This window comes from Agelaius phoeniceus, chromosome 8, assembly GCF_051311805.1.
Source record: "Agelaius phoeniceus isolate bAgePho1 chromosome 8, bAgePho1.hap1, whole genome shotgun sequence".
NCBI classification, from domain to species: Eukaryota; Metazoa; Chordata; class Aves; order Passeriformes; family Icteridae; genus Agelaius; species Agelaius phoeniceus.
The window spans coordinates 16,113,384-16,137,333 of NC_135272.1; the positions used below are offsets into that span (position 1 = coordinate 16,113,384).

At 40.9% G+C, this 23,950-nt stretch overlaps 1 protein-coding gene across 2 annotated transcripts in view; it reads right to left on the reverse strand.

The window, feature by feature from the left end:
- DENND1B (DENN domain containing 1B) overlaps positions 1–22,169 on the reverse strand; it is a 151,048-nt gene extending 128,879 nt beyond the window's left edge. The window contains exons 1-2 of one of the 2 annotated variants that reach the window (XM_077182083.1): positions 21,698–22,169; positions 18,814–18,878 (exon numbers count right to left, since the gene is read on the reverse strand). In XM_077182083.1, coding sequence (XP_077038198.1) covers positions 18,814–18,878; positions 21,698–21,714 — 82 coding nt within the window. In that variant the 5' untranslated portion in view covers positions 21,715–22,169. The remainder of the gene's footprint in view (positions 1–18,813; positions 18,879–21,697) is intronic. The other variant, XM_054638328.2, reaches the window with a different exon arrangement.
- Positions 22,170–23,950: the final 1,781 nt, after the last annotated feature.

Genomic DNA, 23,950 nt, shown 5'->3' on the forward strand with positions numbered 1-23,950 from the left:
AAAATTAACTGAAAGCTTAGAGTCACTACTGCCCACTGCCCCGGTTATCTTCAGCAAATAAAATAAAAGTATGGTAACACAAGTATTTTATGCCTTGCTGTATCAAACAAGACCTGTGAGGAAAACTGTGAGCAAGAAAGCATATCCATAAAGTTAGAGTGCAAACAAACCATTGGATTTTCCAGGGGAAAAAAAAACCCAAATAAAAAACAAAGGGAAAAAAAAACAACAACAAAAAAACCCCCACATTGCAGTGACTTGTAATTTGTTTCTTTGCAACACTTGCATTGCTGTAGCATGAATAATCCACAGTAGCAGGTCAGTTTACATTAATAAATGTACTAACAGTAGTTAGATTAATAAAAATCTATTCTTTCATCTTGAGAAAAAAAACCAAAACAAGTAGGCCAGGGAAAAAAATCTAGATCTGAGCAATATTTTAATGTTTGACTAAGCATAGGATATATTTTGAAACTCTGAAAATAATTTGCTATTGCAAAAAAACTGATGTTTGCATCTTCTTGGAATTCTTATGGCCTCTTTTGAGTGTGTACTTGGAAAGAATTCCCTGGGCTTTGCTAGCGGAATAAGGCACAGCTGAGGAAATGCATCTCTCTCAGCAGTTTCCCCAATCTGTTTTGAGAAGAGAGCCAGAGTGTCTCAAAATAAGAGGCAAACAAATTACTGTCTGGCATAGGTTGATTGACTGGGGGAACATGAGGGGGTGTGCTAGGTTTTTTGGAGGGGGGGGGTTGTTTGTTTTTTTTTTAAAGTGTTTTGTGCTGAAACAAGAAAGTGTGAAATCATCCTTGTCATAACAGGAAAAAAAAAACAACAACGTTTATCCTTTACCAGCACCCCACAGTGCCTGGTCATGGCCACAGCATGCAGAAAGCAACAGGATTTGGGAGTCTGGACACAAATGCAACAATCCAGAAAGGGCCTAACAACAACCTCAGTTCTCTCAACAGGCAAACAAGGTTGGATTTGCAAAGGAAGCAGAAATCAGAAGGAAAGAACTTTCTCTGTCTTCTGTCCTTTGACATCAGGCACATGCCAGCATCTCTCTCTACCACATAGGTCAGTCATGCTTAGGAAGTATTTTAATGTTCCTTGTAATGCCCTTAAAAAAAAATCCCCACACAGCATAGCTGTCAAACCTAGAGACTGCTGGGTATTAAACTCTTTAGCTATAAAAGTACTTAAGTCAACTTCTGATGCTTTAGGCTCTGTGATCTTTCCCAAGACTGCCTAGCCTGCTTCCCAAGGAGAGATGAACTGCACACTGGCTCAGTGCCTGCAATAAATACCTGCTGCACTGCCACTGGAGCACAGGCACCCTCAGCCTTGCACTGAACTACCTCTCCTTGGAGATACCATGTGTCAACCCCATCCAATTACCACCCATCTCCAGAAGTGGTACTGAAAACACAGCACTACAGCATTTACTGCACTTAAATTGGAAAGGATTGCCTTCTGCACCACTGACCAGGTACATTTCTGCTCCAGGTCCACTGCAATCTGCCTTCTCACACACAAGATCTTCCTGGGGGGAGTCAGCACTCTCTGAAGCTCACCAGTGGTTCACAGGAACCTAAGTCAGCCCCCCGAAACAACACAGCTGCCATGGGAAGAAAAACAACAGAGGGTCTAATACTCTAATTCTGTTCATGGTACCAAAGAACTTGCTTATGCAGGTCAGCTATTGACTGAGAATTATTCAACAAGATGCACATTTTCACACATATGTAGGCCTGTCAGAGAGGATACACATAAACTGATTTCAGAAAGACAAAATGTCTGAGAAGTAAGAAATACAGAGCATTAACTCAAGAACATGATAATTGAAATTGATTGTGTTATGGTTATTAATTTTAGCTCTACACCAGGTTACTGACAGGAAAAAAAATATTAACGTGGGAGACTTAAAAAGCAGAACACTTTGAAATTCTTCCTGTAGCTTCTGCAGAAATCCACAGCACAACACCACCTTGGACCAACCTCTCATCAAAACCCAAAAAAGATTGAGAGAAAAATATAAAATACTATAACTTAGGTATGGAAAAGCATCCACTCATGGGCAAGTTCAATAACTTATACATACAGGTGAGAGACACAGCTTATGGGGGGCGGTAAAACATCAACTATGGAACAAGTAAAGAAAAATTAATCCCTATTTCTTGGGATTAAATCCCAAAAACTATAATCCAAGGGAATCAACAGTGGTATATTTAAAACAAAGAGAAGCAACCAGGACTCTGCTCACAAACTCTGAACCACAGCCACCAACAGGACTGCTCAAGGCTGCTGCCGAGGCCAAGGGTATAAAGAGTGCTCAAACCCCAGTGTGCTTGCACAAGATGGGCCCAAATTTCACCCTGAGAGAAAATGTCTGCTCTCAGCAGCTTCCAAAGCCAGCATGACCATGGGTACCCATGCAGGAGCAATGATGGTGACATCCACCAAGGCAGTTTTTGGGCAGGGGCACACAGCCTGCTGTGCCTACAGCCAGCACCACCAGCTGCTGCACGCAGGCAGAGAGAGGAATGACTCCTGCAAAACCTCCTCCCAGTTTTTCCTCTCTGCCTTGAAGGCCAGAATCATTTTTCTGACACATTTCCCATTTTTCTTTCAGTTAGAAATACAAGAATGTAGTCTCACTAGGGACACAAATGGATGGAGCAGGTGATAGGGGCAGCCCTCCAGGCCCTTCCCTAGCCAGACTGATCCCCTTTCATTCACAATGAGGAAGGACAGAACATTTTCACACATGCAAAAGGGAGACCTGATGCTTTTGGAGATCACTAAAAATGGGTAATGGTTTCGTTTGGGATAGGAGCAGGCAAGAGCTTCACACAGTGCATATTTGAGACTGAGGGTTCAGGTGTTTTGTTCCAAGCAGGCAGCCTATTTCCACAGACCACACGCTGAGCTCCTTGCAGCAACATCAGACCTATTTTAAGCTGTCAGATCTGGAAAGAAGAGTTAAGCATCTCTCAGAAGACATTTCCTGGATATTTGAGTCAGCTTCAGGTTGTGCTGGCCAATACCACCAAAGCACTGAACTGCAACACCCGCTGTGATTAACTTCAGCTGGTTTTATTAACCAGTGTTTTATCAGCTATGTGAAAGAGAACGTGCAATAGGGATCATGTATGCATTAAACATCAAGAAATGCATACATAACTCATCTGCAGTGAATAAAATTCCAGAATCTCTATTTGCCCTGATGATGAGAAGCAACACCTTTCTTTTGCACAAAACTTCAGCAAGCTAAATTTTTAACACAGAAGTCTAATTTAAGAATACATATTTGTTGTTCTTCAAATTATAGAGCATCTTCTTAACAAATAGCCTTGGTCACAATTCCTCCCCACATATACATTTGCACCCAGAATTAATCCCAAAAACAAGAAGACAGAAAACCAGGGAACCAACTGCACTGTGATAAGGGGCTGCTTCACTAAGCTACTGAGCAAGATATTGAAATCTCACATCAATCTGATGTACCATGAAAAATTTCTTTTACAGACAGTTATAAACCAAACACACACAATGCATATTTAAGAACCACCTTGCATAGACAACTTGGTTTACCTTTGTCTTCATCTATGTGCTCTTGTTTACCATGTTGTTCGTTCTTACACTTAAAATGTTTCTCATTCCTGACCTTCAAGGATATAGTAAATGAACCTCTAACAATTATACGATACGCACTATTCTAGAAGCAGCTAAGGAAGAATAATGAACTACACACAAATGTACATCTAAACTCCCTCTTAACACCAACAGATACACAAATAATCACTTGTCTACCATCACTTTGGACACAAGTCATTTTAATCTCAATTATTCCATTACTAAAACTCCTTCAAAAGATGGGAGTTATAGATCTACTTACAAATGAGTAAGATTTTAAGCCATTGTACAGTGTATGATTCATTTCAAGCACCACAAAGCCCAGCAGCTAAGTTTAAGACAAAGGCTACTGATTATAATCCTCCAGTAACACTTGTAAATTACTTAAGAGAATTCTGATTATAAACTGTTCATTTTCTTCCCCAAAAAAGGTTCTAATAAAGGGCAAGTGAACACATAACTTCTTTGCTTTGCTTTTGGAATGAGAGTCAATAGATTCTCAGTTTGTTTAAAAAAAACCCCAAAACATAAACTTCAGCATTTGTTTTTTCTTTGCTAAATATACAGGAAGGCTTTGGCAACAAAAAGGAAGCTCAGAACAGATTCATCCATTCATAAATTTCATAGCACATTCATCCCTTTTTTATGGTTCTTTAAAACATCGATCTGTTTTCAAGTCTGCTTCCACAGAAAGCAATACCAATCTGCTATTAACAGAAACAATTATGAGATGCCCTGAAATGCTAAAAGCTCACTACAAATGTGACAGAATTTTCAGCCTGAACTGAAGCAGACTCACAGTCCACTTAACTACTCTCTGCATATTGCTTTTATTGAGTAAAAAGAAAGAAATCAAATAAAGTCTCTTATCTTAAGTGTAACACATCTGTGGGGTACCTTGAACTCCAAGAACAGAGTTCAGCAAGATCCTCCCCTCTAAAAACAAAGACATGAGAAGTGATGCAACACAGAAGCAAAGTCCTAATCTGCTCCCTCCCTGAAATCAGCCCTTGGTCACTGGATTTTGTTTGCATGTCTCCTTGCTGCTCTCTGGGGAGCCCTGCACCCCGTGACAGGCACAGACACCCGCCAGCTCTGCTGGGCCAGCTCTCTCAGGCAGAACAAGTTTAGAGAAACAAAGCAACACTGGGAGGGTCCTACTCCAGACACAAGAAAAGCTAGCACTTTGGAAAATTATGTAATTTCTCTATAATGCAATTATATCTTGAATTCCAGCATGTATATGTCATCTTCTTTGGGGCAGTTTCGGGACTACTCATCCACTCACTTTTACTTCAGTTCCACCAACACAGCTTCTGTAACTGAGAGAGCTTTTGCTTTCTCCCTCCTGCCTGTGGAAAGACAGGTTGCAGAGCAACCTGACAGCAACACTTCCCACTACCACCAAAGAAGTACTACCAAGAAATGCACTGTCCTCAGTCACTTGCTTAAAGCTTGAAGCACCTACTTCCTGCAAAATGCTATTCAAAGACCTGTGGTTTTTTGCAGAACTTGCCTAATGGACACTTATTGGCAGTAAAGCTCCTTGATGTGGCCCACAGTAAAGCATCAGCCAAGCTTTCAGCACCATGAACTGGGCTTTTCACACTTCCCTTCACACTGACTGGTGCTTGCACTTCCTACTAAAGCAGAGGATGTGTTTTACCTTTGTGGAACCGTTCCCTGTTTGGCTGAACAAGGCAAAATCCAACAAGGTTTAAGGATTATGTATGGCCCTTAAAATGTTGGGGGTATTTTCATCCTTTTCCCTTAGCACTGCTAAGTCAAATGAAAAAATAAATCTCACACATGCAAAGGAGGAAGCAAAGACAATAACAGGACACTCACAAGAAGTAGGAAGAAAATATCAGAGCTCTGAAGCTCTGTAAACATATTCTAAAGCTGAAAGATTTTGTATCCTATTAATAACTACTGAGCTATCTAGCCACAAGTTAGGAAGGTATTTCATCTATTGTTTATAGAGTGCTTTTCTTCTTTTCTTGACATAGCACTATTCAGGACCAGACTTGGCTGGTATCCTGTACAACACTGTTTTGAACTACCTTATCTTTAGTGTATGTGATCAGTTTTCTAAGCACAGATAGTTCTACAGGGGAGGATTGCAGTTCATTGTACATAAAGCAGATTTTACCCCCACATCTGTGCATTCTATCAATGCCCATAACTTCTAACACAGCTACATAGGAAACAGAATTCTTGTTTCACTGCTCACATATTTTATCTTATGACAACTAAAAATTTTATTAGAATGTTTTAAGAATTTCAGATAAGAGGAGTCAATTAGCAGATCTCAACAAAACACCATTTTCCAATGCTGCTCTGTAGTAAACGCTTTCTTAAGAAGAACCTAATGAAGTTGAAAACATTGATCTCTCTTGGCCATTGGTGTTCAAAGAAGACCTGGAACAAAAACTGTCTCTGCCTAACCCTGCATATTTGCAATATTCCAGTACATCTAGTTAATACCCTGTGAAGTTAAATAAAAGCCTCCATAAATGTTGGTGAACCACATATAAACATGACATAATTAAACTTTAGAACGATTGATATATATTTCAAATTTGGTTTCTTTGGTTTTCAAAACATACTATTTTCTTGTAATAGATCAGTATTGCTCTCTGAAAAGAATTTTTATTTCAGATAACATACACTATAATTTCTTTTTGGCTTACAAACATGACAGAACTTCTAACATTCCTATTAAATATATTAATTGACTATATACTGCTATGACTTAAAAAGAAAAAAAATAGATTCTGGAACATTGATTAATAGGCACTTTCTCAGTTTCTGTAACACTTAACTTTCAACATTTATCTCAAATTAAGAAATCTGTATCTGTTTCATTATTTGAATTGTGTTCAATGCACAAGCACAAAGCTGCTATACTAACTGCTATGCTAAGTAATATACTGGTCTACATACCCAAAGCAACATTTACTAAATATAGCTCTTAAAACAAAACAAAGCAAAGAAAGAAAAGACCAAACTCACTTTGATCTCTCTGCATACAAAGCGCTTCCAAACATCACATTGTTTGCAAATATTGTTTATGCTGTTCTGGCACTTTCTGTCCTAGCAAGACTTTTTGTCTTGCTCCCTGAAAGATGAATATTTCAAGATGTGCTGACAATTAAAACACACTGGTCATGCTTAGATGAATAATTTCTAGTGTTAAAATACACAGAAGCAGAACTTCAGTAGCAGAAGTCCCCAGTACTATATGCCACTATCAAGTTTCCTTGTTTATTAAGATAAAAGGAGGAATGTACATGGTGAGACACAAAACAAACAATGCTCTTTTATCAGATCATAAAATCCCTTTATGTTCCTAGGACATAATGTGAGAAATTCCGATTTGGGTCCATACAGAGCCCAGTTATGTTCTCAGCAGAAATCCAGAACTGTATCTTCTAAGGGTAAATATTTACTTTACACAGATTGGCTCTAAATCCGTGTTACAGCACAGCTGTAATGAGCACCTCTGCAACTTTCCTGAGTTGAATCAATTCCAGGCTCTTTTACTAAAGTCATTAATGATAATGTTAACTGCTGAATGCATAGATCAGTCTGCAATCCTAGGCCACATCTTACTTGTGAAGTGACTGAATACACATTCCAATTTTTATAGTCAGTACTTCTCTCTCCTTTTAGATGGGTTGGTGAATATTTGAAAAGTTGGAGAGTGTATTAAGTACAGCCACTGTTCACCAGAAAGCTAAAATTTCTACGGGGTACTCTCCTTTTGCAGAGAACATCTCATAACAAGGTATCCTTATTTTCACACCTTAACACAGAGTATTTTTCAGCAGCCATAGAAAACATCACCATCCAAAACACCAAGATAGGAGAAGCCACACAGATGGGTTCTCTTACAGCAAATTTTGCTATCACAAAGTTTTCGGGGAAGTGCAGAGAAAATCAGTGTTTCAGAGCTCAAAGACATGCAAACCCACATCAGGAGGGTCAGGAAAACTCACAGATTGAAGTGAAATAATTTTGGGCTGGAAGCAAAGTTTTTTCTCTTTCTAGAGCTTCAATGCATGCTGCAGTTTCAGATCTTCCTCATCTATATAAACTGCATGAAGCAGATCATATATAAGCAGACCAAGTTCATGCTCCCAAGCAATTACAGAGCAAGTGCTTGGGATCTGCCCATCCTCATGGACTCACTGGCTTCAAGAGCTCTGCTGACCACAGCCAACACAATTCACTACCTTCTTATTTCCAAAATTCATCCTACTTGACTTCCACTGAAAATTCTGGTAGTTTAGTTTATTTTTATTATTGTTTGATCTGGTTTACCCTGTCCTTCATCACTTTCCCCAATACCAAGAGCTGAGATGATTTCTGCTTTGTTCATTGCTGAAAACATAATGCAGATTCCCTCCAAGGACTGCAAGACCTCACAAGTATTCTCAATGACAGTCTGCCGTATCTGTCAGTGTCCAGTAATATCACACAACATTGTTTATTTAAAAATAAGAGTCACCATCACTAGCTGCCACACAGTTTTAAGACAGGCTTTAGCTTATTAATGGTTTTATTGAAAATGAAAAATACTTTCACCCAGGCACTTAAGGGGTGGTCATCTCAAGCTTTTTTTTGGTCAAGCAGTGTCATAGTATTGATTTCTAACATCACAACCAGAATACAAAAGAATATATCTTTCAAATAATTCTTTGTATAATACAGCATATTATGTCAAGAATAAAAAAAGAAAAGTTCTTTATAAATTCCTTACTTATTAATTACACTTGCTAGTTCTGACTTTTTTTTTTTGCCTGACACTTGTAAAAGCATTTTTAGACTAGAACTAGTAAGGTGCTAGAGGGCTCCAATCCCAAGTTAAAGCAGATGGAAACACATACTTACACTGCATGCAACATGCCCATTCCCAGAATCTAAAACAGGTTTACTCAGATGCACCAATTAAAATGCCTGATTGAAACTGAAACCGAATGCTCAGAACCTCACCTAACTTAGTTTCAGAGCTTTACTTGTCCTGGCACAGAACCACTGACATCACAGCCTCCTCTGTGTGACAGCCAAAGTTCATCAGCTACTAGGAAACTGAAGTTCTTGTTAAGTTGGCAGTATTCTTACAGGGAAAAGTTACCTGGAGGATAAATACCTGCAAAAGTCTTTCCTGGACACAAAATTCATCAGAATTTCCTCTGCTGTGTCACAATGCTGTTAACTATTTTCAGTTCTATGAATTACTGCATGATACCAATTAATACAATTGTGGTTTTTAGCCAGAATTTTGCTCACACAAAATGAAAATTTAATCTATCTCCAAATCTACAATGCTTCAAAGTGCCCACAGGTGACAGGGATCTAACTTTGAGTATGTGGTTTTTTTTCTTAGGAGCTAAATTTTGTTGTGAACAGAAAAACTGGGAAAAACCACCACAGTTGTGGAACCCATTCCTTCAAAAACAGGACAGGAGTTTAACAAAACCCAAACAGATTCCAACACAAAGCCAACAGGAAGATAGTAGAACAGAGTAAGGGCATACCTAGCTGTGTTTAACTTCCTGAACTGGCAATAGATTTACTTTAACAAACCTGAAATACTTGAAATCAACACTAAGGGATGAATCAACAGCCAATACTACATTGAATGGCATGAAAATCCCATCAGTCCCTCCCTATGTGACCTGCACAATGAACTTTTCCTGCCAGCTCCAGAGGCAGCCCCAGCAGCTGGATGGTGAGCGTGCCCATGGAGCCAGACTGCCAGCTGCCACCAGAAGCAGGAAGGATGCTTCCCTCATGCTTTCAGCAGTGCCAGCTATTTGAAGTGAAACACAAACAGCAAACACAGCTTAGGAGCCAAAGGACCTCCAGAAGATGGGAACGGGATGCATAAAGGATCAGCTCCTACCAGCAAGACTACGTTACAGTAACTGTTTCTCTCTGGACACTCTAGAGGCACAGTGGTTTTATTCCATTATTTCAAACTCATTATAGACTTCCAGATTTCTAGGTAAGTCTGCAATCACCACACAACCCTTGTCCTTTACCATTATGCTGCACTTTTTTTTTTTTATTTTGCATTTAAACAGAACACAAACACATTCAATGTAGCACAAATCACTCTTACTTTTTTTTTTTGCACTGCATCTTAACCTGAGGATATAAAAAGTATCACTGTTCTGTAATAACTCAATTTCATTCCTGGAAACAACTGCCTTAAAATGTTAAGCTTTTCTTTGCAACTTCTGAAGGAAATAATGCCGTGCCTATAACCATTATCAGCATGGCTTCTCAGTGTCAAGTGCAACTATCTCAATACAGTTAAACTCAATATTTAGCATCCAGTATTTAACTACTAAAGAGATTTTTGCATTTAGCTAGCCCTTTGACACAGCAAAAAGCTGCCTCCTCCCAAAAGCAAACGTTTCACCCCATCCACACAATAACAACACAACAATATTTATATGTGCTCCAATACAGGTTTAAGTGGTGCAACAAATAAAACCCTTGATATTGAACAGCATCTAAAGTCAGATGGACAGGAAGTATTTGTGTCATTCTGTGGTTCTGAGTTGAAGGAGCAATGCAGTGTTAAAACACAGAAAAATCACACCTTGGTTATGATGATTTTGCCTCTATGATGATCAAACTTGCCATTAACTAAGAAAGTTTTTAAAATATGCCCTGTTGAAACCCTAAGCAATATGCTCTTTTCAGACACAAGTTTTTAATTTTAGCTAGGTTTCAATCTACATCTGAATACCCATTCAAATGCATAAAAAAACCAGATTCAGGAAATATAACCTAAGGGCGTTGTTCAAACCTTGTTTCTAATTAAGGATTTAACACTTGGACAAAACCTTCCAAACAAGGATTGAGAATTTTGCAAAGGAACACAGTATGACTAAACTGCTGCCTTGGCTTTCCCATTGCAGGAAGCTCAGATACCACACCCAAAATCTTGTTCAGGCCTTTTTTCTTAACTTCTGCTTTTTCTCTTCTTTTTTCCAAATAAAGTTTAGTACTAAGTTTTAAAATTTTCTCCTAAACCAGATTCACAAAATATAAAAAGTCTTTGTTCACCCAGATTATTCAGTTCTAAGCATAAAGCTACAATTCTCCAAAATACATGGAAAAATATTAAAGGCAAATATCAGAAGTTAGTGTTTTCAGCATTTTATTACTTTATCTGTCAGTCACATAGAACCTTCCATCCTAAGTATTTGCCTGTAAATATCATGTTTTTACCAGGATCTTGGAGTTACCACACATCAGCCTGCCATGAAAAATATAGATTCTTAACATACTAGTTGCAAAGCAATGCTAGGCTCAAATCACTCTTACTACATTACTTTAGGGAATAAAAATAGCACTTTTTTTACTTGGCTTCAGGGGTTTTTAAGCCCTTCACAAAAACTTGTGTAACTCTTCCCTTTGTAGCCCTGATCATGTTTTATTTTATTTATACACAGAAGTATCTATTTCAACAGTTAGATGATGATCATGTGCATCTACACGTATCTGCCATTCTCCAGATAATATCTTCAGTGGCAAAGGAAAAAGAATTTAAAAACTATTTTTGTTAACCAGACAGGAAACCCTACACTTCAGCATCTTCAAATTAGTGATAGACAGAGAAGTGTCTTACAGCTTTGCAAAAAAAGAATTTAAAACCTTGGAAGTTGAACCAGTGTTCAAAGTTTTTTAAGCAGATTTTAAATCCTCCATATATTAAAAAAAAATAAAAGTCATAACATTATATATAAAGAGAGGAAGCAGCATAAAACACCCCACTGAAGTAAGATAAATCTCTGTGTATGATGGGCTGGCTGTTCAGTGTGTGGGAGGGCTGAAGCATGCTGACATTAGCTTAGGAAAATATGCAAACTCTTAACACTTCTGAATGCAAGCAATTTAAAAGCCCACAAACTATCCCCCAGGCAGCCATCTCAAATAGTGAAGTACTAAAACGAAACTAAAATTAAATTTGAAAAAAGCACAAGAACATCAACTTTCATACTGATTGACTACATTACACACATTACTGTTTTCAACTTATAGTTATACTAATACTAGTTGGTTCATTCTACTCATTTTTACACAAAATCCTTTTTATACCAGCTTAGAATTTGGATCCCTTAACTCATCAAGTTTTTCCCTTTTAATTTCACTGCCTAAAACCCGATCACACCGCTGAAAGTGGCATATGGCATTACATGAAAAAATGACACAGCCGGGCAAGTGCCTGCAGGGGAACGCTTCATCTCTAGCAGCAGTGATAGCACAGAGCCTGCCCCCACATCCCTGCAGCTGGAATCCCTGCAGCAGAGCAGAGCCTGCCGCTCCTCCCAGGACTGTCCCCTGGCTGCTGGGGAGCAGGGTCGGCCCTCCCCACCGAGGTCTCTTCACCCTGGTAAAGAATGCAGGCGAGATAGGAGAAAGGGCTTCCTTGACCTATTTCTTGAGCGGCTCTCACCCCTTCCCCTCCTACACACACATATCTGCACCCACCTCCAAATGACACATACATCCAAGAATCTCTGGAGGTTGGTGGAAAAAAAAAGATCTGTAGGAAATGAGACACTAAAAAGTGGCAACATTTTCCTCCACATTTTTGCATCTGTGGAGAAGCTGAAAGCTGTAGAGACTACACTGCATTTCTCAGTCTCTGGAGAAAAGAAGGAAAAGGTAAAAGGCATCAAAATGCCCATTTTTATCTTAGATGCAAAATCATTCTTGTCTTAATTGGTTTTGTTGTTCATAATTTTCCAACACCCACTCTGTGCTAGTGACAGTCCAAACACACAGAAGATATTGTTCATACCCTCAGGGGCTTTCCAATTAAATGCCAGAAATTTGAACACAATGAAATTACTCATTTAGCTACAAGTGGAGGGTTTAAAGATTATAATTTATGAAGGATTTACAGCTATGCTTGGTGTTTGTACACTAGAGAACTTCAGCCAAACTCTGGCTCATATTCCTTGGTTTTGTCTAAAGGACACAAGTGATGCTCTACCTGCTTTTCATATACTACCTGCTTTTGTCTTCAAAGCATTTACACAACCCTCAACAAAAGACTGTGATATTTTCTTCTCCTCATCAATCAATCCTATAGAGAAGCCAGGCTAGATTAAATGAACTTTTTAACTTTGAAATTTCAACAGAATAGCAAGAAACCACTACAGGGAAGTAGCACTAACCTAAATAACATATGAGTTAATGAGTTGGGGCAGGGGGGCAGGGGAGTGGATGTTAAGCTCAATGAAACTTCTGAAGAATATAAAACCAAAATTTTTTTGTTTTTTCTAATATTTTTTGGTTTTTTCTAATACACAAAAACTGCATCTAAGCCAAGACTATAAGCAGATATCCAATGCTGTCAAATGATATTTTACCAATTGAAAAATACTAATATGTTAATACAGTATTTGAGACTAAAATATATACATAAATGAGATACTTTAAGAAAGCTTATCTAGCTCATAACAACATATAGTTGCTCTCCACAGTCACCTGAAGAACAGAGCATACTTTAAAAAAGTAGATAACCTAATTTTCTGTGGGCCAGTACTTATTTAGTACCCTTCCAGCTAAAACCAACAGGGAAAAAGGTTAGCAGTATATAACCACTGCATCAAAAGTTTTTACTGCTCTTAAAAAAAGTCCTGCAGACTTCCTCATATGTTACTCTGATAGAATTATCTTTTTCATCAGGTTCAAGAGATGCTGTACAAAAAAATGTAGAGCAGAGGAAAGAAGTTATCTTCATCAGCATGTTACACCCAGTGGCTCAGAGAATGTGGTTAACAAACAACTCTGTAGAGTGAAGAGAAAACAGAATAAAAAGTGGTGCTTGCTCTGTCCACCTCCTATAGGCAGCTTTAGAAGACTCTAAATCTAAACCTTACCAAAGCATGACAGATTACCCTTGGACAAAACTACCAACTGCAGTAAATTTGGTTTTGGAACTGGGACCTTTCTCGATTTAGGTATTTTGTTAATACCTTAACAGAGAGCAATCAAACCTCATACAAAGAATTTTGCATTTCTAAACTAATTTCTGGACTTAATGCATACAATTTTTAACTCTACCAACACACAATCAAACTGGATTTGTGGCTTCTTGAAAATTTAATTAATTTAAGGCCCTTTAAAGAAAAATAATTTGGAGATCACACATCACTAAGATTTATTATCATTCTGGCAGAAGGAAAATAAACTACAGAAGTTATTCATGCAATTCAACACAATCTATTTAACACCTTCTCTGGAAATCACATTATCTAGCCCTAGAGGTATATAAGACTTCTTAGCATTTAAAAAAGAAATAGAGACAAAGCAACCAAATTTCAAGGGTGTTCCAACAATTATTTTAGATAGGACAGAAAATGAACTGGTACTTTAAAGGGGTTTTCAAGTAAAACTTGAACAGTCAGGACTGCTTTAGACTCAAACCACAATTCAGTAGTTGACTTTTCTGGATTTACCTGCAGCCTCTGAGGAACCCTTCTGTTGTTTTTTTTAATGTGCTATAATCAAAGAAAAAAGTTTAGCAAACAGCACTCTCTTAATCACACTGAAACCAATCTGAGTCATCTTCTCGGGAAACTGTGGACAGAAACGCTGAAAACTTTATGTTCACAGAAGCTGTTGCATATTGCTTGTCTACTGCTGGCTGCTGTATCTGCACTGCTTTTTGCATCTGCAATGCAATTTTAATAGAATCAATGGATATAAAATGTATAGACTGAGTTAAATTGCCAGCTTCATCTCTGCCCATTTAACTCAAACCCACAGCTCAGACTTAGAGGTGTGTATGTACAACCTGTACATGCTTGTGTGCTCATAGACACACAGATAAATATACACTCCTTACAGAGATTACAATGGCACTATTCATTTGGACACGTCCATGTGGAAAAGTTCAGAAACATCAACCTTTCAGAAATTCAATTTATTTTTCATGATAGAAGGATCTGGATGGCAAAAAAAAAAAAGCTGCAGACAGCTTTATTCAGACAATTCTTAGACTCCAACCCATCTTCCAGTGCCAGCTGCAATGTAATTTTCAAGGGACAAAAGAGTGCCAGGAGGAGAGTAGAGCTGCTGTAGGTGCAGCTGTTGAGCAATAGCCTTATGTAAGACTGTGCACTTAGGACAACTGAACCACTGCTCACTTCTGATACCCAGTAAGGGTGACTCAGCTCAAAGTGCAAAAAACTTTTCACCCTAAAGCTAAAGAGAAATTCTTGTCCTTAAAATAACACAGCAGTTTTGATAATATCTGTTATCAAGCTGCCCTATGGGTCTGTAAGTGAAAATTTAATACAGAAGGCCTGCTGCTGATATTAAATTGAGCACACATTTTTGCTATTTCTTGTTTGCTGTTCATTAAGGAATAACACAGAAAAGAATTACAAAAATATGCAACTGCCTGGAAGGGAGTGTAAAACTTTTTTTCTGTAAGGTGCTACTAACATTGCAAGCCAAATACACAATTAGCAAATACCAGGCTGTTAGAATAGCTTAGCACTTCTGTCCCAGTCACTTAGCAAACTCTGCTGAACAGAAGCTAATTCATCTCAAAAGTCTTGTGAGAAATGGGTTATGAATTTTCCTAAGTAAAAGCTGTCACATCAACTAGTTACTAACTGATCTTTACTGTCCTCAGCACTGCAAAGGACACAAAGTTATGATCTGGGCTACAATCTCATGTTGGTTTTAAGGCTCTTGTCTCCTCTTTGGAGATTTACTCTGAAAATACAGTAGTAAGCATATATCCTAAACTGTTAAGGGAATTATGAGACTATTTAGGTAGAGAGTATGCTTTTTTTTCCTCTTCTGTCTGCGGAAAGAGTTAGAAGATCACTGTTCTAGCAATGCTACTATGCATTCCTGTAGTTTAAAACAGAGTAACAAATATTCAAGTATGTAAGCTACTCTTAAATCACAAAAAATCCAGAAACCATGTATCCAGTGGGAAACAGAATTTTGATCCACCCATAAATAAATACATGCTAGCACAACTGAGCCTGTAACCAATTCAAGAGCTACCTACCAAACACGAAGTGATAAATTCGTACTAACTTAAATGAAACCTCTTTGGGTTCTACTCAATGTAAACACCTGTGTTGAAAATGAGTAGTAGAATAATTGAAGGACAAATTTCTTAACACATATAAGAAATTATATGCTGCTGCATTTCATGTACGTATGATCCTTTACAGTTGGAACAGTCCTAGGACAATGTAAAGTCTGAAAAACTGATATTCCTGGAGAGCTATGTAGTAATTAAGAAGTTATGAAAAAATACTTTTACAAAAGTGTTAAACAATTTTAACAGTAAAATGCTTAATCATGTCAGACTGTTATAGGCATTCAGTATCCTCATAAAAACATCTTAGTAAGAGCTCCACATGCAGTAAGAACCACCTCCATTTTGATTTGTAAAAACAGTTATACATTGGCACAGGGAAATTAAAATACAGGAGAACAGAGACTACAGCAAAGCTTGAAAAGAAAAAGCTTAGAGATACACAGGTCACATTAAGGTCTTCCTCGCTCCTAAGTCGGCTTCTCCTGCTGCTCACTCATGCAGGGAGATCATAATTTTGTGCTGTGATATTTCCACGGCAACACTGGTGACAGTGATGTCACAAATTCAGTCCTGACATAGCTTCAGGATCAAGTACAAGGAGCAGATGGGATGCGAGGGAGAAAGCCCCTATTTAAACACAAATCTCTTTCATAAGAAAGAAAGAGGCATGAGCAAAGAACCAGGTGAATGGATCATGTTTTCAAGTATGATATATTCAAAAGATTATCCTAGCATGAAAATCTATTTAAAGGCAAGACCTACAATACAGGGTAACTGTCAAATTTGTTAGGCCTTATAATAAACCAACCTTGAAAGCTCCCTGTTTTGCATGACAAGCCCTGTGCTCCGTTTCTAAAGTGGCACTGAAGACAATACACTTTTGTCCCTTGTGAATTTCCTTTAGATAACTTTAACATTCAGATATATTAATTTGATACATCACTGTGCTCATAATACCATATGTAAATATGATGTCAAGCCCTCACTGGAGTGAGTTTGTTATCTGAATTAGATATGATATGAAAGACATTAAAACAAATCCCAGATGGGTCACCAAGTACAACAGGATGGTAACTGGAATATTCAGCCAGCACTGTTAGATTGGCAAAAGGGGACTGTACTTTTGTCCTGATCTGGATGCATGCAAGAATCAACACAAGCTGCAGGCCAGCTAAAGACCCTTACCAAGCCCCTCACCAGTTCCACACTGCAGACTCCAAAAAAATTACTGGTATCAAACCCATTGCTATCTTTGGCCACCCCATGACCCAAGAGCAACTGAGCCCACAGAGCATAGAAGCAATTGTGACAAAAAGGGGAATAGCAGGGAATACAACCACAATACAGCCACAAACAGTTCCCACATTAACTCGGGTCACAGTGCAAGGAGATACAGATTTCTTAAAGATGCTTCTCCCCATGAGGACAAGTGATAAACAGCAAAACTACCAAGCAAGAGAGACAAGGGAAGTGCCTATGACCAAAATTCAGGTGTAGGCAGTCATTCACAGAGCTGCACGCAATGAGAAGTGGTTTCTTATGGCAGCAGTGGCAGAAAGATGCACAAGAAAAATGAGAAGTCAAACAGAAGATAAAAGAAATAAAAAGGATATAGATCCATGTTCTGATCACAGAAGGAAAAGGCCCACACTGTTCAAGATTTCAAGATGAAGATCTGGAAAGATTACCATCAGTCTAGTTCTCAGGGAGAAAAGGAAGAAAGGGAACAGAATTTGCAGCCTGAAGCTGGGCCTAAGCCAAGACATGAACAGGCCCCCAGGAAGGGATACTGGGTGGGGGCAGAGACTAAAAAAACAATGCAAGGAGAAACAAATCCAAAGTCAAGTAGCTAAGCAGGGCTCCCAGACATCATCTATGAAATCACTAAGGCAAAAATTGCAAAAGGGAGAGAAAAGTAGGCAGAGTGCCACATGATTCAAGCCACAACAATAACAATGATCATAGTTAGGAAAGTCCGCCCGATTTGCCAAACTATGACAATACCAAGAGCAAATCAAAAAGCAGGTGATAAACTGGAGGGTGCTGGCTGGTAACAAAAATAATTAAAAGACCCGAAGGCCTACAATTGTTTAGCTTCAACCAAAAGGGGTTTTTTCCCAAACACATTAGGCACATTCTTACAACTCACACTAACAGAAACGCTGTCTGAAATATAAAAAAACAAGGAATAGTTTGGGGCTATAAACTTCTACAGGCCTCTTACTTGTTAAAGTAGCAAACTCTGGAAACAGTATCCATTAGCACAGTAGGACAAGAAATACAGTCTATTTTAAGATGTAGTTTATTGTTTTTATAGTTGTGATTAAGACACAGCTGTCACAGACTTACATGACTACAATACAACCCCAACAAGACTCCTCCTCTCCCTTTGCTTTTGTAAGGCCAACAACCTCGGATGAGAACATGAACCCAGTTCCCCCAGTGGACTTTCAAGAGGTCACTTTAATTTCAGTACTGGAAAGCCCATCTTCTTTTTACCCAAGAGGAAAAAAAAAAGCCTCTCTCAGACAACTCTTGCACTACTACATCTCTTTTACCTCGTGTTTATAGAGATGTGAAAGTGACGGCTGATACAAGCTCAAGGCAGCTCTCATTGCTGTTTGTATGGTGCAGCAAGCCAAGGCAGCTGCCAAACATGAGCTACAAAGAAAGTCTCTTCTATTGTTTTTCAGAAAATAACTTACTTTCTCTCTATCACACTGATCAAAATTAACATTCCCCTGACAGACAGAAGTCAATTGTTCTTCTAAAATGAAATCTTACACAAAATCAATATTTTAAGAGTAGAAAATACACTTCAAGTCCAAGTTTTGCAAATATATCATGGAGAACAAAAATATTTTTATAACAGCTAAAATGAAAACATAACAAAACCCCACAACAACTACAAAGTAATAGATTTTAAAAAGCAATAAAATAATCATAGGCACATTCTAACACAATGTCAGTCCAAAAGCAATTCAAAGTACAAAATAATACTAGACTGGCATGCCAAGTATTTTTTCCAGCTGTCATTTCTCTATATAAATATCATAGGCACAGTGTATTACCTTCGTTTTCTGAAGCTTGGCATTTTACTTTCAGTACCAAATCAAAGGTACGTTCTGGATTTTCCCTAGAAGAAACAAACACAACCAATTATCATATACATATTTCAGATCTTATTTCTACTGTTATATTCTTTCCATTCTTTTTGTAGAATAATAAATAGAATTAAAATATTATTAAAACAAAATTAGTACTCAGATTAGTTCTAAGTAAGAACCAAAAAGTCGCATTTCCCTATACAGCCTTAAGAAAGGAATAAGAAAGATAAACAAGCTAAACTGTGTGATTTATTTACATTTTATTGTCACTGCCTTATATATCAAATAGCTTTTAAGTCACTTCACCATACCTCATCTAACAGTTGAGAAAAAAGAGCTACTAAACTCCTTATCAATCAATCAATCAGCAACATTAATGGAGTCACAGGCAGCCTTTTCTAAAGCTATGTCTTATTTCTAATAAGTAGGAATAGCTCATCATTAGACTTTCATTTTAATTCGCTGTGTTTAGCCGCTGTCCTTTAAATGCACCTGATTAGCACCCCAAGGCCGAGACTCGTTTGGCTTCCTGTTTCACCAGATATTGATCGCCAGCTGGGCCTCTAAAGGCTGAACCTCAGGCGTGATTCACTGCGAGAGCCAACACGAGTGCACTTAGCGGGGACGGCCACAAGCCCGAGCTAGCCAGGAAGAGGAGCCTCCCTATCTGCAGTAGCCATCAAGGGCAGCTGCGTGTGACGGCCGGCGCCTCTTCCACCTGATGATAATAACAAACTGCGTGTGCCAACAGCAATTAACACTCAACCTAATCCCAAACTACATATTCATTGAAATGGGCCTAAATGCCATTACCACGCCATCCACCCCTCTCTGTCTACCAAGCACACTGCTATTTATATTAAAAACAAGAGGTATAACCGCACCCATATAAATTATCTATTTAACCACATAAAAGGCTCACAGTGGAACTCCTGTCTTGTGTAACACTCCCACTGAAATCAGCTGGAGATTTAAGCATAGGAAAAAAAAAAAGACTTGGTTCCAGGTTTCTAGAATGCTTCACATAAAGCATACAGCAAATTAAAACATTGTTGTTTCTTTAAATAAAGTATTGAATGAAATCCAAAGGCTGAGCCAGGGAAAAACTCAGCTGTCACAAATTAATTGATTCAGTACATGTGCTCACTGACCTCAGCACCATCATCAATTGAGATACACAATTATCGTCTAATTCAGATTATGAAGACATAACCTGTCCATAACACACTCTTTCCTTGCATTTTAAAGCATTTTGTTGGGGAAATCCTTTATCTACTGATCCTGCATATACGAGATGAAATTCTGGTCTGAGTTAGGACAGCATAAATCCAGGACACTGGAGATTTGATCTGGTGTTAAACTGTCCATTGTTCCTCTGGCTGATGAGCAGGTTCAGAATGAAACTGATAAGGCTTGGTTGAGTCACCTAGAAAAGTGAACCACAAAGATCCTTCATTTGAAAAAAATGACATCTCCCCATGACATTGCTCTAGCTTAGGCCTTCGGTTTATCCTCTCAGGCTGGGGTTTTCTAATGTGAATCGGTTTGTGTTACAATCACCAAATGAGTGCTTCTAACTCAACTCCTAGATGAGTTACACTCAAAAAAGGTCTTTAAAGTAATACTGCCTTCTGTCTTTCACTGTAGTACTCTAAAACTGCTTTTGCAGGAAAATGCTTCTAAGTTTACTCTTCACATCCCACTACACTCAGAAGTGTCAAAAATGTGTCAAACTAATCTGAGAATTGTGAGCCTGTCTCTCGTCTCTCGTTTCCCTGCCAGCTCCGCGGTGCCAGCCTGCTCAGAGCGTACAGACACGGAGTGTTTGTCAATTGCCGAAACCCGTGTGTAACATCTTGTCACTTTCAATGTCACCAGAGCAGGCGGCCGCTACCGGAGGGCAGCCCGGACGGCAGTGCTCCTGAACACCCCAAGAACCTCTTCTGCACCGGCCAGGCCGTAATGACAGAAGGGTGGTCTGCAACCACCATGGTAACAAGCTAAAACACAAGGAGTTTCACCTGAACGTGAGGAAGAACTCCTTTACACACTGAGGGCGGCAGAGCAGTGAACAGACTGCCCAAGGACGGTCGTTGAGTCTTCGCCTGGAGACGTTCCAAACCCACCTGGAAGTGTTCCTGTGTCACCTGCTCTACATGACCCTGCCTTGGCAATGCAAGAGGACGGGATGATCTGCAGAGCTCCCTTCCTACCCTGACAATTCTGTGACCTCCTAGAGGGATGTCTGTAACATCCTCGGCCCGCGGCGGGCAGGGGCACTGCGGGCAGCTCTGCTGGGCCCGGCGGCCTCGGGACCGCGCTGCCACCCCCGCACAGGCCCCGTTCACCGGGCACAGCCCGACCGGCGCCGGGGCCTCTGACCGGCCGGGCCGGCGGCTGCCGAGCGCGTCCCCCGCGCCGCTGCGGACGGGCGATGCCAGGGCCGCCGCGGGGCCGGGAGGCGGCGTGGGGCGGGGGAGCGGCCGGCGGGGCTGCGGCCGCCTCCTTCTCCTCCTCCTCCTCCTCTCCGCCGCCGCGGGCCGGGTCGGGGGGCGCCGCCGCTCCCCCCGCTCCGCGGATCCCGCCTCGCCCCGGCTCCGGCCCCGCCGCCTCCCGCCCGCCCTTCCCGCTGTCACTCAGCGGCCGCGGCGGACGCGCCCGGCCCCTCGCACGCTCCCGCCGGGTGGGCTCCCCCTCCTCCCGTCCCCGCCCGCCGCACGCCGGGCCCGGCGGACCGGGGCAGCCACGGGGCCTGCTCGCCGCCTGTCCGCCGCGGGGGCTCGGCTCGGCTCGGCCCGGCCCGCCGCGCCCCGCAGCCCCGGCGCGGCCCCGCACACACAGCACTCACTTGAACCTGCTGTCCATGGTCACATCGCGGGCCCCGGCGGCGGCCCCGGCGCCCCCAGGGACAAGCGCCCCGCCCGGCAGGGGCGAAGGGGCAGCGCCGGCCGCGGAGCGCTGGGCGGCGGGGGCGGCTCAGCGCCGCGGCGGGCGGCGGCCCATGGCTGCTCCGCTCCGCTCCCCCGGCTCGGGCCGCGACTGCGGCGGAGCGCGGCACCGCCTCCTCCCCCGTCTCTCAGTTCCTGTTGCAGCCGCTCCGGCACCTTCTGGGAACCAGGAAGCTCCGCGGCGGCCCGGGGAGCCGCCGGGGCTGGTGTCACCTGAGGGCGGCGGGGGAGGGCGGCAGCCCGTGCCCTCCGCGGCAGGTGCGCTGTGGAGCCGGCCCGAGCCCCGGCGGGTGGGCCAGAGCAGCGCGTGGGCACCGTCAGGTGTCCCCTCACGGGCACCTGCACCCGCTGCTCAAACCGCTCACGGCATGGCTCGGGCTCGTGTTTGCACTGACACTTGGTAGCGGCTCCTTCACGTTCTTATATGCGCAGCAGGAAAGGGGAGCTTTTCGTGCTAAAGGTCATAAATGTTAATTTAACCTGCTGTAATCTGCTTAGCTTTTTGTTTTATCGAGTGCTAAACAAACACTATCCCAGACTGCTGAAGAGCTGGTGCAGCAGGGACGGCTGGAGCAAACCCACCGTGCTGTAAACACACATAAAAAGCTTTCAACCTTCGAGTGCTTCCCTCGAGTTTGGAAAGGAAATAAAAATAACACCGTCCTTGAGAGGCTTCCAAGTCTCATTCATCTGAGAGGCACTGAGCAGCCAAATTCCCACCTACACCAAGTTTCCCTCACCAACATAGTAACACTGTAATGAAAAAGTGCATAAAATAGATTCTGTGGTACTGGGCCAAAGAAAAAACGTCATTCTTTTCACTCTTCCTCCAGAAGCTAATCATCGTATCAACAGTTGAAAAGATGAAAAAAATTCAAGCCAATTATATATTAAACACATAAAATGGCATTAGTGCATTACTGGGGCTGAAAAATCAAATATTCAAAAGTCAGGAAATTACAAATATTAACTTCTCCAAACCAATATTGTTTTGGCTTCACTGCACATCCTACACACCTCACAGGACATAGATTAACTAATAATAAACCATAGAGATGTGCACCAAAAAGAACTGAATGTTGTAGCAGTAACCTTAGCTTGGGGATTGTCTTGGGTTTCAAGTACTTACTTTCCCAGTCCTCATTCTGTGGTAATTTTTGGCTGTGTTTTAGCAGCCAGTATTTGCAACTCCCACTGAAGAAAATGAAATTCCTTGGGGCTTAACATATAACAATGCACTTCATGTAGCTCAGGGGTTTTTTAGGAAAAAAAACCCAAACAGTTAACTGTGGGTTTTTGTGTACATGAGAGGCCCTCACAGCAGACAGTGTTAAATTGAACTTTTCTGGTGGGATCAGTCTGGAGAGAAGGGAACAGTGCCCATGTCTGCTCTAGCAAGGGGATGGGGAGAGTAAGGCATCCAGCACCCGAGGATGTTACAGAACCAAAAGGAGAAGAAGCACTCGGGGAAGGATCTGGGGCACAGCTTCAGTCATGTCTGTACCTCTGTCTTTCTGCCTGCCTCCCTTCTGCCCTCCATCTCTCCCCTCAGACCTACTGCAAAGCACACAGAATTTGAAAGTCTCTTTTGAAAAAAAAAAAAAAAGGCCAATACTTTAACAAGATTGAATTTGGATAAGATGATTACCCAAATATTGAGATGTTTTACTTGTGGAAAATTTCCACTTGAGGTGTACAAGAAAGAAGAAAAGCCAAAAAACCCAATACCCCACCTCCAAAAAAACCCGGGATTTCAGTAAATCTGTATTTTGAATTACAATAAATATTTTATAAGTCTAGTGTATGTTTATTTCTCTCTTCTCTTAAGCTGCTGATGCTTGCCACTTTTGCAGTCTGGCGGCCTGTCAAGCTGATCTACCATGCAGTTCCAGCCACTCTTGGACTAGGGTCTGTCTTGGCAGATAGGACCATTGGGTCCCTTAGATTTCATTTTATCATAATTGGAGGAAAAATAGGTAGGGTTTCTTTCCCAAAGTAAATACATGCCTTGTCACTGGAGTAAATTGACTGCATGCAGTGACTAAACTTTGCCTGCCTGGAAGAGCAGGAAGAGTAGAGAAAGTTCAACTTGAAAATAGAAGGCATATGAGAGAACACCCTGTTGAGATGAGGCTCACATCTCTCAGAGCTAT